This window comes from Suillus fuscotomentosus, assembly GCF_016647785.1.
Source record: "Suillus fuscotomentosus strain FC203 chromosome Unknown F5891scaffold_60, whole genome shotgun sequence".
Taxonomy (NCBI): Eukaryota; Fungi; Basidiomycota; class Agaricomycetes; order Boletales; family Suillaceae; genus Suillus; species Suillus fuscotomentosus.
This window is the reverse complement of record NW_024539572.1, coordinates 26,719-39,037: the sequence shown is the minus strand read 5'-3', so window position 1 is coordinate 39,037 and position 12,319 is coordinate 26,719. Positions and strand designations below refer to the sequence as shown.

At 50.5% G+C, this 12,319-nt stretch overlaps 3 protein-coding genes across 3 annotated transcripts; all 3 read right to left on the bottom strand.

Moving 5' to 3' along the window:
- Window positions 1-3,749: 3,749 nt before the first annotated feature.
- F5891DRAFT_959357 (uncharacterized protein) lies at window positions 3,750-4,774 on the bottom strand (the record flags this gene model as incomplete). The annotated part of the gene is made up of 5 exons (XM_041375651.1): window positions 3,750-3,892; window positions 3,945-4,142; window positions 4,204-4,286; window positions 4,339-4,511; window positions 4,613-4,774. 5 exons carry the CDS (start codon window positions 4,772-4,774, stop codon window positions 3,750-3,752), a joined length of 759 nt encoding a protein of 252 aa, XP_041221516.1.
- Window positions 4,775-5,995: 1,221 nt separating this feature from the next.
- Window positions 5,996-6,733, bottom strand: F5891DRAFT_959342 (uncharacterized protein; the record flags this gene model as incomplete). Its single annotated transcript, XM_041375648.1, has 2 exons — window positions 5,996-6,318; window positions 6,379-6,733. The coding sequence occupies 2 exons, from the start codon at window positions 6,731-6,733 to the stop codon at window positions 5,996-5,998; spliced, it is 678 nt and encodes a 225-aa protein (XP_041221515.1).
- Window positions 6,734-7,372: 639 nt separating this feature from the next.
- Window positions 7,373-8,032, bottom strand: F5891DRAFT_959323 (uncharacterized protein; the record flags this gene model as incomplete). The annotated part of the gene is made up of 1 exon (XM_041375645.1): window positions 7,373-8,032. A coding segment is annotated over one exon (660 nt), but the record flags the coding sequence as incomplete, so codon positions are not given.
- Between the last annotated feature and the right edge of the window lie 4,287 nt (window positions 8,033-12,319).

Genomic DNA, 12,319 nt, shown 5'->3' with positions numbered 1-12,319 from the left:
TTTTGTTCATCCCTTAGATTGCACACTGGGTTGCTGACGTTTGGCGATGTCGGACGTTATCATAACGGCTGTCGATCGCAGCAAGCTCTCACGAGATTCAGCTCGTTAGACTGATAGGAAACGCGAGTGTTTTGTTATGGTTTTCTTTAGGCGCTCTCTCGTACGTTGATAAGATACGCATGAAAAGGCTACAAGTCACACTGAAGACCATGGCATAAAGTGAGATCCAACGCTGACAATTTGTCCTTGGACATAAGGCAGACATCTTGTAAGTCGATTTCTCCTTTGTTCCACGATAGCATCATCTCGGTCCCTCGAGAAGATGCATTTAGATTCCAGAGTATGATGCATGCGGTCGATACACTCATTGTTTAGTGAAAACGAGAATGGTGCAGTTCTAATCGTAGGCCCCGGGAATGCACAGAGCGCACGTAAGATAAACCAGGGTTCCACCTTTGACTTCGTAATCCAGGAACATGATAGTCTGCACACTGTCCTTGAAGAACTTACGAAAACTTTGGAGGCGCGTCCGCTGTTTGAAATCCATCAGTCTCGAAGGCTATCACCCGCGAACAGCTCAGTCTTAGCCATCAACTGGTGTCACTGACGTTGACAGAGACGTTCCATGGATCTATATAAAATGTAACTCTGAAATGACAACACTGTATTGCTTTTAAAAATATTGGCGCAAGTCGAAATAGGCTGCTAAGCAGCATGGTACGTAGAACATACCTGAACTCAATGCACTTGAATCGGACAAAGAGTGCTTCGGAGGTACATCAAGCCCAGTGGATTCCACCACCATCTCAGCTGAGGGTGACTCAGGTGCTTCAAACACCTGTACACCATACCAAGGAAAGCGCTACATATATTGTGTGATCATACAACCGTGTCATAAAGTTCCACCTCCTGAAACTACCTCAATAAACCTCTCGAAGCCCACATTCACAGCTGAGATAACTCATCCACTTCGGAACACCATCTACATTGCGTTGCATTGCCTGATATCAAGGTCTTGCTGAAAGACGAGTATATCAGCGGGATTGTTGCCACAGGATGACGACGAAACATACACAGGCGATGATTTAAAGTGATTTCAAGAACAGCGTTGATTAACTCCGCCTTCGCCTGAGAGGACGAAGATTCTTTCTCCTTCACGGAAGCAGCCACCGCTTGTTCATAAGCGTGAACGGGGTCGCTCACACCCTTCACGACAGCAGCTGCATGCGGAGATGACATGTACTGCTCCAGTGCGACATAAAAAGAGGGATCAGACTGCCCCTTGTCCTGAAGATAGCGCCGCTTGTCAAAAATATAGAAAGAGTGTTCGAAGATAATGACAGCAGCTAAACGGTCAATAATAAGCAGGTTCATCACCACGCAACCTCAAAATTCACCGGAAATGAGCTGAACAACGTTGTGCAAGGGCGATAAGCCACAGGCCTGGCGAATTGCCAACATGAGAAATGTGTACAATCTGGCACCAATTGGACACACCACAGAGAGTAACTTGGATCGTATCACCGCACAGTGCTCGTCGCGAAGCTTGTCCTATTGAGGGATCAGCATGGCTGTTGCTCGATCGAGGATCGACACACTCACTCTCTGCGAACGGTGGGCAACGACTTGGATCAGCATGGCTGTTGCTCGAACGAGGATCGACACACTCACTTCCTGCGAACGGTGGGCAACGACTTGGATCAGCATGGCTGTTGCTCGAACGAGGATCGACACACTCACGAACTGCGAACGGTGGGCAACGACTTGGATCAGCATGGCTGTTGCTCGAACGAGGATCGACACACTCACGAACTGCGAACGGTGGGCAACGACTTGGATCAGCATGGCTGTTGCTCGAACGAGGATCGACACACTCACTTCCTGCGAACGGTGGGCAACGACTTGGATCAGCATGGCTGTTGCTCGAACGAGGATCGACACACTCACGAACTGCGAACGGTGGGCAACGACTTGGATCAGCATGGCTGTTGCTCGAACGAGGATCGACACACTCACTCTCTGCGAACGGTGGGCAACGACTTGGATCAGCATGGCTGTTGCTCGAACGAGGATCGACACACTCACTTCCTGCGAACGGTGGGCAACGACTTGGATCAGCATGGCTGTTGCTCGAACGAGGATCGACACACTCACTTCCTGCGAACGGTGGGCAACGACTTGGATCAGCATGGCTGTTGCTCGAACGAGGATCGACACACTCACTTCCTGCGAACGGTGGGCAACGACTTGGATCAGCATGGCTGTTGCTCGAACGAGGATCGACACACTCACTTCCTGCGAACGGTGGGCAACGACTTGGATCAGCATGGCTGTTGCTCGAACGAGGATCGACACACTCACCAACTGCGAACGGTGGGCAACGACTTGGATCAGCATGGCTGTTGCTCGAACGAGGATCGACACACTCACGAACTGCGAACGGTGGGCAACGACTTGGATCAGCATGGCTGTTGCTCGAACGAGGATCGACACACTCACTTCCTGCGAACGGTGGGCAACGACTTGGATCAGCATGGCTGTTGCTCGAACGAGGATCGACACACTCACTTCCTGCGAACGGTGGGCAACGACTTGGATCAGCATGGCTGTTGCTCGAACGAGGATCGACACACTCACTCTCTGCGAACGGTGGGCAACGACTTGGATCAGCATGGCTGTTGCTCGAACGAGGATCGACACACTCACCAACTGCGAACGGTGGGCAACGACTTGGATCAGCATGGCTGTTGCTCGAACGAGGATCGACACACTCACTTCCTGCGAACGGTGGGCAACGACTTGGATCAGCATGGCTGTTGCTCGAACGAGGATCGACACACTCACTTCCTGCGAACGGTGGGCAACGACTTGGATCAGCATGGCTGTTGCTCGAACGAGGATCGACACACTCACCAACTGCGAACGGTGGGCAACGACTTGGATCAGCATGGCTGTTGCTCGAACGAGGATCGACACACTCACTTCCTGCGAACGGTGGGCAACGACTTGGATCAGCATGGCTGTTGCTCGAACGAGGATCGACACACTCACTTCCTGCGAACGGTGGGCAACGACTTGGATCAGCATGGCTGTTGCTCGAACGAGGATCGACACACTCACTTCCTGCGAACGGTGGGCAACGACTTGGATCAGCATGGCTGTTGCTCGAACGAGGATCGACACACTCACGAACTGCGAACGGTGGGCAACGACTTGGATCAGCATGGCTGTTGCTCGAACGAGGATCGACACACTCACTTCCTGCGAACGGTGGGCAACGACTTGGATCAGCATGGCTGTTGCTCGAACGAGGATCGACACACTCACTTCCTGCGAACGGTGGGCAACGACTTGGATCAGCATGGCTGTTGCTCGAACGAGGATCGACACACTCACCAACTGCGAACGGTGGGCAACGACTTGGATCAGCATGGCTGTTGCTCGAACGAGGATCGACACACTCACTTCCTGCGAACGGTGGGCAACGACTTGGATCAGCATGGCTCTTGCGCGAATGAGGATTGACAGACGTACTGCCTGTAAGTAAAGGTTTGACATAAATGAGAGCAACCTTTGAATTTTCCAAGAATCTTACCCAAATATGTGGAAACCAGGCGCCCAAGGTTCCTATTATCATCTCATGACCTTCAGATGCGCTTGTCTCTGCAGAGTCAAGATGTTTTCGCAATGTTCTGGACAATATCAGTCGTTAACACCAAGTTGCGGCAAGCGAATGAGTCCATGGTTGGTTACCTTTCAATTGCATATTTCATGCAGACCTCCAAGTTGGTCTGTTGGGTCGTGACGAACAATCGCTTCAGTACTTCATCATCCAAAGTTGCAGCTGTGCGTTCGATCAGTGGTCCAGAATTTGCATCATCTTTGTCCATATCTGATGGATCAACGGTCATCATGTATGGGAACTTGACAATAAACCGGCTTACTGGGAAGGCATACGTGACATGGTGGAGGTTTTCGGACATCCTTGAGAAACCTCAGTTGCGGTCCGTTTGCAAATGTTTCTTCGGCGCGTTTTGCGGCCAGTTTTCTAGCGTCTTTCCGAGATTTTCCTTCTGTTTTCAGTTGTGTGTAAGCGACGTCGTATAGTGCATCGAACTTTGTGAACACAACGATGACAGGTACTGAGGATTGTGATTCTGCGCATCAGTCGAATGTCGATGAGGGTGGGACGCGAAAACTTACTGCTTCCTGTGTCGCACTGGGAGAAAAACTTATTCTCGGCTGCAGTGAACGACCTACATGCTTCGTCCATTGGGATGCAGAACCTATGTTGAAACCGTTAGATAGCGCATGCTGTGATTGACGGATTGCAATTACCATATAGTGTGGAGCCGTTTTGTTATCTTTGTTTCCTTGGAACGCTCAATGATAAATGTCTGGACCTTGTCGAATTCTGATACGCCGCCTGCCTCGAAACCCCGTGAATCATGAAAAACGAAGCCCGGGTTGCTTGGAAACACCACTTCGTCATCAATGTCGTGCAGTCCGCGCTGAGGGCACGTGAATTTATGACATCGACTAAGAGCACAACTCACCCCTCTGGATCCCGTTAAATCGATCTGATGTTGGTGGGTCAGTACCTTCCTCCTACTGGCAATGTGATGCCCACCTTTTCCCCTTTGCTGTTGTATATTTCTGGTTGGTCCCGCGTGTTGCAGACTCTCTGCAGAATGGTTGTTTTTCCTGCATTGGCTCTCCCTATGACGAGGATCCGAAAGCGACCGATTCTCTGTTTTATCTCTGAAGGATCCATGGGGAGGGTGAATGTGACTGAAGGAGAAGCGTTGGTGTGGCCTTATAATCGTTGCAGTGTGTGAACCCGGCGATTACCCAACCCGAAGCCAGCCTATATAGAATCAGTGTATTTGATATCATATGAGCTGTATGTGGATGAAGCGTACAAGACAAGACTGATAATCAGCATAAGATTCATATTTGAAATTAGCTTATCGTACCATACTCGTGAACCTATAACAAAACACTAGGCCAAAATCGTAACAAACACAACGACAACTTCGGAGTCGTACTACGTATCCCGTTACCTTATTCAACTTAGTAGATAGCAATTGGACGGAATGTGATTGAGGGAGTCGCAGACAAGACACGAGAAAAAACATGTCCAAACAAACTCTATCATACTATGACTTCAACGAAGGGTTTCGAAACGGACAAGCAGGTACTACAACCTTCAAGATAAGTCAGAGGCAGATTCAGATTCAGAACTGACGAGCTCGAGGTTTCCGAGGTCTTGTCATTATTATGCGTTGGGTATGATCAATCAACCCCAGGATAGCTCGTAACTTACGTAGGGCACCGGGCCCGGGTCTTCACAAAGACTTACATCGGGGTTATCGATATTTAGGAGATGTTTTTATGTCGTACCAAATGTGAAGAAAATATTTGAAATTTAAACCGACATAAAGATGGGGACATAACTTCAAATTTTGGTAATGTTTTGGACGACATACAAAATTTCAAGCATTGGCAACCATATTCCCACCGACTATATGTCAACAACAATAAGAAATTTAATCCAATTCTCTGCGTGTGCTCAAATTTGAAGTTTAATTCAGACCTAAAACGGCAGACAAAACATGAAATTTGGGACATGACTATATGCCTGCTTATTTATCAGGTTTTGTCTGACAATTAGGACACCCTGAAAATTTGAAGTTTACACCGGTGGCAAAATGTGATGACAAAACTTCAAGTTTTGTCTGCAGACAAAATGAATCGCCCGATCATCGCCCGCCCATCGCCCGACCATTGTCCGCACATAACTCATTCGTCACCTGCTTACCACCCGAACTCGTTACCTTGTGTATGACATTTGCAGATATGCGAGAATTCAAATATACACTGTTATTTGGATGTCTACTAAGTACTGGCTAGCATAGCACATTTTCATAACCATGCTATAATACATACACCCAACAGTACGAACTACGTCCCAGTCCAAACTAAATAAAACTTGTCAGTATGAATGAGGGGGTTTGTTTAAACAACTCTTACCAGGCACTCTCATCATGAAATCATAACACGCTGCCGAAATGTTTTGCATCATCTTGATTGTGCCAGGGTTGAATTTGAGGGAGCGCTTCCATTGAGTAGAGGTCATTGGACCATTGGCGTCATTGGTACATGAAAGTCGCTCATGAGAAACTCCTTCTCGGATATTGTCCAGACAGGTTTGGAACCAATCTTCGCAACGAGCAGACCAAAAACCAATGTTTAAGCCCAATGCATTCCAAGCATGTGGCCGAGGCCACCAAGATACTACTACATTCATGCCCTGAGCTAGATGGCGCGAGTATTAGTACAGCTACAATCGATCTGTATAAGGAAGAGAAAGCTTACCCTGGTGCACGTAGTATGTCCTGCACATAAAATCAATCTCTTCTTCCGACAACCCATCGTCGTAGTAAGTCTGACCATTGCTGCACAATAGGAGACCAAATGGAACAGCTTCGGGTGAGATACCATCAAGGACAGATGGGAGATGATCAAAACCGAGGCTGTGCAAAGCCAACCACCATATTAGTCCCCCATGAAGAAAAGCAGCTCTTGCTCGGGGCCGGTTCATAAACTCGTGATGCAGCTGCTCGTATACGACATAATCCGCGTATATCGCGCGGAAGGGGGATTGTCGGTGTCCCAACGTGTAGGTACAAAGCTCAGCAAGGAGGCACCGCAAGTTGGGTGCGATGGTCATACACTGCAGAGTCTTGAATGTCATACCTCTTTGAAGGAGAGCAAGTGCGATCTTCTTTACGTCTGAACCCCAGTTATGTCGCAGGCACATCACGGCAGTGATGGGGTCGAGAATAGCCAATGTCCAAACAGCATGGTTTGGGGAGTGGCGGGGCTCGATTATAAAGAACCGATTTTGTGATAGCTCGGCATAAGAAATCCGGACATGAGCATGTGAGACTTGTAAAGACGGATTGGATCCTAAATCCCACATATCAGGAGGTATCAGGTTGCCCAAGTCAGATTGCTTCAAGTGTACCAAAAGCACGACAAAGTTTGTAATGCTTCGGCGTTGTGGGTCTACAATCGAACCCATTTCAGTTATCGAATCCCCGACTAGTTTCCGAATATGTTCCCATTGCATTTTCTTGATCCATTCTTCCAGGCGTATGGACATGGGTCCATTCAGAGCAGGCAAGATAGCTGCCATGGGTCGATATCCGAAATGGTAATGTAAGACAGGGACGAGTCCTTCAATGCTCGCGTGTCTCGATGCAAGCGAAACCTCATCGCCGAAGTATTTGTATATGTCCTGCAAGAAACTGGAAGGGGTGGGAGGTGGAAGTACAGAAGGAGCAGTTATAGGGAACGGAGGCATGATGTCGTCGTCATCTTCCCGATCGTCACCGTCAGGGATGCTAGTCGGGTCGAGGGTGTGACACAAATCCCACTGGTTGGAGAAGGGGTCGAATATCCTAGTTTGCTTGTTGTAATCTCCCCATATTTCCGCTATGCAAGCCTTCGTGACGGGGTGATGCAACAGAAATCCGTCTTCATCATCATCATCATCATCATCATCATCATCATCATCATCATCATTGGGCCGCCATTCGAACACTTGAATCGTGCTGGACCTCCCGGGTATGTGATGACCCAATGCAGAACGTTCACGGCTTAGACGTGCCTGCCGTTGAGAGGGTGTTTCCTTCACCTCCCTCTCCTCGTTCCTCATGGCCCGGCGGGCAAAGAAGGCCTGGAAATCCTCACCACGCTTCTGACCGCTGTTTTTTTTGGGAAGCGGAAAATGAGAGAGGTCGGGCTGCGATTGAACAACGGACGCTGGTGCCGGATCGTTAGGCTGTGTGCCCCACGTATCGGTTCCCCATGAGTCATCCTTAGACGGGTTTTGATCGGACTGAACTCCCCAAGTATTATCGTCGAACTGAGTGCTCCATCCTGACTCGACGCCCCACTGATCATTGCCCCAATGAGAGCCACTTGAAGGCTGACTTGCTGCGGCGATATCTCTTGCTGAGGGCATATATTTGTTCCAGGCCTTATGGTGTGCAACGTTAGAAGGCCAATATACCCAGATTGGGACTTTGAAGCATTCAAACATGGTCACATCTGCGTCCCAGCCCAGACTGTAGGCACTGTTGATAATCACACCAGTGCGTGGTACGGCATCCGTGAGATCCCCGACAAATGTGCGGGAGAGTTCGACCACCCATGCAGATGGTATGGGACATTGAGGGTCTTTTGTCAGTAAAGAGGTCCAGGAGGGACCATCATGGGGTCTATATTGACGAGCCATGATGAAGTACGTGCAGAGAGTTGCGAGACCTGATAATATCGATGATAAGCCGCAATGCGCCACAACAGAAGGAGCTTCATAACTATGAATGTGTCGCGTGACCTCAGAGCAACTTTCTTTGTGAGGCTCACATCGACATGAGACCTCAAGTACCCGTAATCTCTCAGAGCTCATGGGGGTTGGCCATACCAAGGAAAATGCATGTTCGTTGCTAGACATCCCTGACACCAACTTAACTTCTGCTCCAGAGTCTGCCATGCTTCTCGGACATCCTTGCGTAAGATATAACGACCATCATGTGTCGCCTCGATGGGCACGGAGTAGTAGGAATGATTGAGGCACCCGAAAATGGCACCGTCAAAAATGGGATTTTGAGGGATAATAGGAAACCATGGGCACGATTCGTAAACCCACTGTGTAGTTAAAGCATCTTTGATATTTTCAGGAGAGCAATCCGACTGTTACGCACTCAAATAGATCTGTTATGCAGAGCCCTAAGAGGGGTGTCGTCCGCTAACGTTCGTGACGTAACCGGAAGGGTCCGGTGTAGCGACTGAGACTGGCGACGACGAGTCGGCAGATATCAGAGACGCGCGTGTCACGTGACTTCTAAGACAGATGTCTTTAAAGTCACTGACGTTCTCAAAGTAAGGACAGTCTTGTCCGAACGATGAGTAGTCGATCGAGGTAGACTTAGGCGCGATGAGCACCTAAGAAAAGATACTAGAGACTGAAGCTGAGGGGGCTTCAGAGGGAAGTATGTTCGAGGGAAGATTGAGTAGATTCAAGTTAGGGAATCTAGTACAGGGTGACCGACTACTTATACTAAGTGGAAAGGGTTAAGGGCAAGGCTACCGTACTGTAGGTAAGGGCAAAGGGGAATCGGAAAGGGTATAGGTACACTGGTAGCAGAGCCTGATTAGTGATGTGAGGTCGAATGCAGAATGAGACCGAGAAACGTTGGAATGAGCCAATGGTAAATGATACAATGTGCAGCACGCATGAGTCAGAGGAAAGATAAGACAAGATAAGGAAAGCCACATTGGTGGCACGAGTCAGAACGAGTCATAGCCCGAAGGCACGTGCGCACATTGGTGCGATAGGAGGGAGATGAGGGACGGGAACGGTCCCGAGGATCCGGTCAACGGATAGTCGGTAGAGAAGTACGAGCCGGAGGCATACGAGGGCGAGGACGAAGGGGAAACATGATAGGGGGGCCATGTAGCCGATGTTACTTGTAACATTACCCCCGTTTCAAGGTAGAGTTCCACGAACTCTTTAATCGTCGTCCAGGGGAACGTAGTCGTCCTGGTTGTTATACCACTCGGGGTCGAAGTCGAGGTCTTCGAGCCAGGAGGCAGCTTCGATTGCGTTCTCTTCGCGTTCTTGCTCGAGGCGAGCAGCGTCCTGGTCATACGCGGCTTCAAGCTGGCGCATGTCCCTGTAGAACCGGTCATAAGAGGTTCCACGGCGAAGGATCTTTCTGCCATCGAGTCGAGGGCAGAAGGGAGTGAGATGTTTTGGGGCAAATTGCCCACAAATGTGGCAGAAGTATTGCGCGCAGTGTTTCTGTTTGTGTCCGAAGACACGGCACTGGTGGCAAACAACGTTGCTGCGGTAGACCTGGGTGGTCTCGGTGGCATCACGACGCGCGTCGTTGATGGTGTCTTCCTGGGCTTCCTCGCGAGGATAGTGCCTAGTGAAGTTCTGGGTGTGCGGGCGATGCGCGTGGGAGAGAGGTAGTCCTAGGGACAGGATGGATCGTGCACGAGCACGGTGATTTCGGCGTTGCGGAGTGGGGAGAGGTTCCGGAGAACCAATAGAGAGGTGTGGGACCACTTCAGTGGGTACCCAATCGTCGGGGTTGAGAACAGGTGGTTCGGGGGGGGCACTCATCCAATTCTGGGATGGTGATAGAGATGGTGTCGACATCAAGAGTGGGGGAGGGGTTACGTGGAGCATAGAGCTCGCGTTCGTATTCCTCGTAGAGACGGTCGATTTCGGGGTTGGTCAGCTGGATGACATTGGGGATGTGCTCTGGTGATTCGGAGCGGGGTAGTTGGGGAAGGAAGGGGGTCGGAGCTCTGTCATAGACAGCACGCTCGACGACTGCAAGCGGGTCGGGAGGGGGATTAAATGCCCACTCCTCCTCGACGGCCATGACAGCGGCATGGAAGTTCCTGAGCTCAAACAGATTTAGTAAGGCTCGTTTGATCTTGCCTTGGTTATATCTGGTCGAAACGGTGGATAGGGAGGTTTCCCTAGCCAGATCAATCCTGGCGATATCGCCGGTGAGGGCGTCGGTGGCCCTGAAGGCCTGGACGAGGTTCATGGTAATGTCGTCGTTGGTGTGGTTGAGATAGTTGTCGAGTCGAAGTGCATACTGGGGATCGCAGATGACTGCTTCCCAGTAGGCCCGTTGCCTATCTTGGACAACTGAGCGAAGGGATGGTCGTCGGAAGACAGTATATCCCGGGGGGGAGGGCCCATCATGGCCAAGCGTTGGCTGGCTCGTCAGGTTGCGGTCGGAGGCAGACGCATGAGAGGTAGCAGATTGGTGCGAGGAAACAGACGATGCTGAAACCGACATAGCGAAGCGTCTTTCCTTGGGTAGTGGCATAGGTGGGGTATTGGGTAACGGGTCTCTGTTTGTTGATGGGTTTGGGTTTCGTGGGGCGGTGGCGATTGCGGATTCGTTGGCGATGGAAGGTTTTGGTGTTGGTGTGAATGGGTTCATCGGTGGGGTCAGCCCTCGTGTAGTGAGGACGGTAGGCGAAGTGGCGTTTGTTGATCAACATGAGATGGCGATTGAAGCGATCTTGAGTCGCTTCTTATATGCCTTCAGGAGCTCCGCTGCGGACTTCAATTCTGTTTCGGGGAGCCACGTTCGTTCAGAGGCAGGATAGCCAACCCAAGACACGAGGTACCGGCGACGCGATCCGGTACCCTTGTGTTGGAGGATAGCTTCCACTTCATAGTGTTCCTCTCCATCAATAAGATCAGGAGGAGGTTCGGTGAAATTCGGTCCATGCACGTCTGTCTCCTGATAGGAGGAAAGTTCCGAGGCATGGAACGTGGGGTGGATACACCAGCTGGCAGGCAGCTTTAGCTGGAAGGTGATGGGGGAGAGGACCTTCTGGATTGGGAAGGGTCCATATCATTTCGGGGCGAGTTTCCTAGAAGGGAATCCAGTGATTAGGTTCGTGGTGGATAGCCATACCTTATCACCAACGTTCCATGGCTTGTAATGCTGGCCATGGGAACGATCAGCCATGCGTTGCTGCGCGAGGCTGTGGCATGCAAGGGCTTCTTCGTGGATCTTGGCGAGTGATTTGACTCGGTCTTCGGCGGTTGGTAGGGTAGAGTCGGGGAAGAGATGGGGGATGCCTCGTGGTTCGTAGCCCATCATGAGATAGAAGGGGGAGGCATTTCTGGCGGAGTGTCGTCGGGAGTTATGAACGAATTCGGCCATAGGCAAGTGTTTTGCCCATTCGGAGGGAGTCGTCCGGCAGTAGATCCGGAGGTAGGTTTCAAGCTCTTGGTTGAGCCGTTCGGTCTGGCCATCTGTCTGAGGGTGGTAGGCAGTGGAAAGTGCGACTTGATAGTCGAGGAGTCGTCCTAGCTCCTTTGCTAGCTTCGAGGCGAATTGGGGGCCTCGGTCCGAGATGATCTTGTCATAGAGTCCGAAGCGCATGAACACTTTCTTGAAGAAAAGTTCGGCTACTCCTTCCGCTGTGATGGTTTTTCTGCAAGGGCAGAGAATTACCCCCTTCGTAAGCCCATGGTCTACCATGACCACGACAGAATCGTAGCCGGCGCTCTTGGGGAGGTCGGTGATTAAATCAACCAAAACCTGAGCGAAGGGCCGGAGGGCTGAGGAGGGTATCGGGGTGAGGGGAGGTGTCGTGGGGTGGGTGTTAACCTTCATCTGCTGGCACATGGCGCAGCCATCGACATATTTCCTAATGAAGGAGCCCATTCCGGGCCACCAGTAGGATTTCTTGACGTTCCATT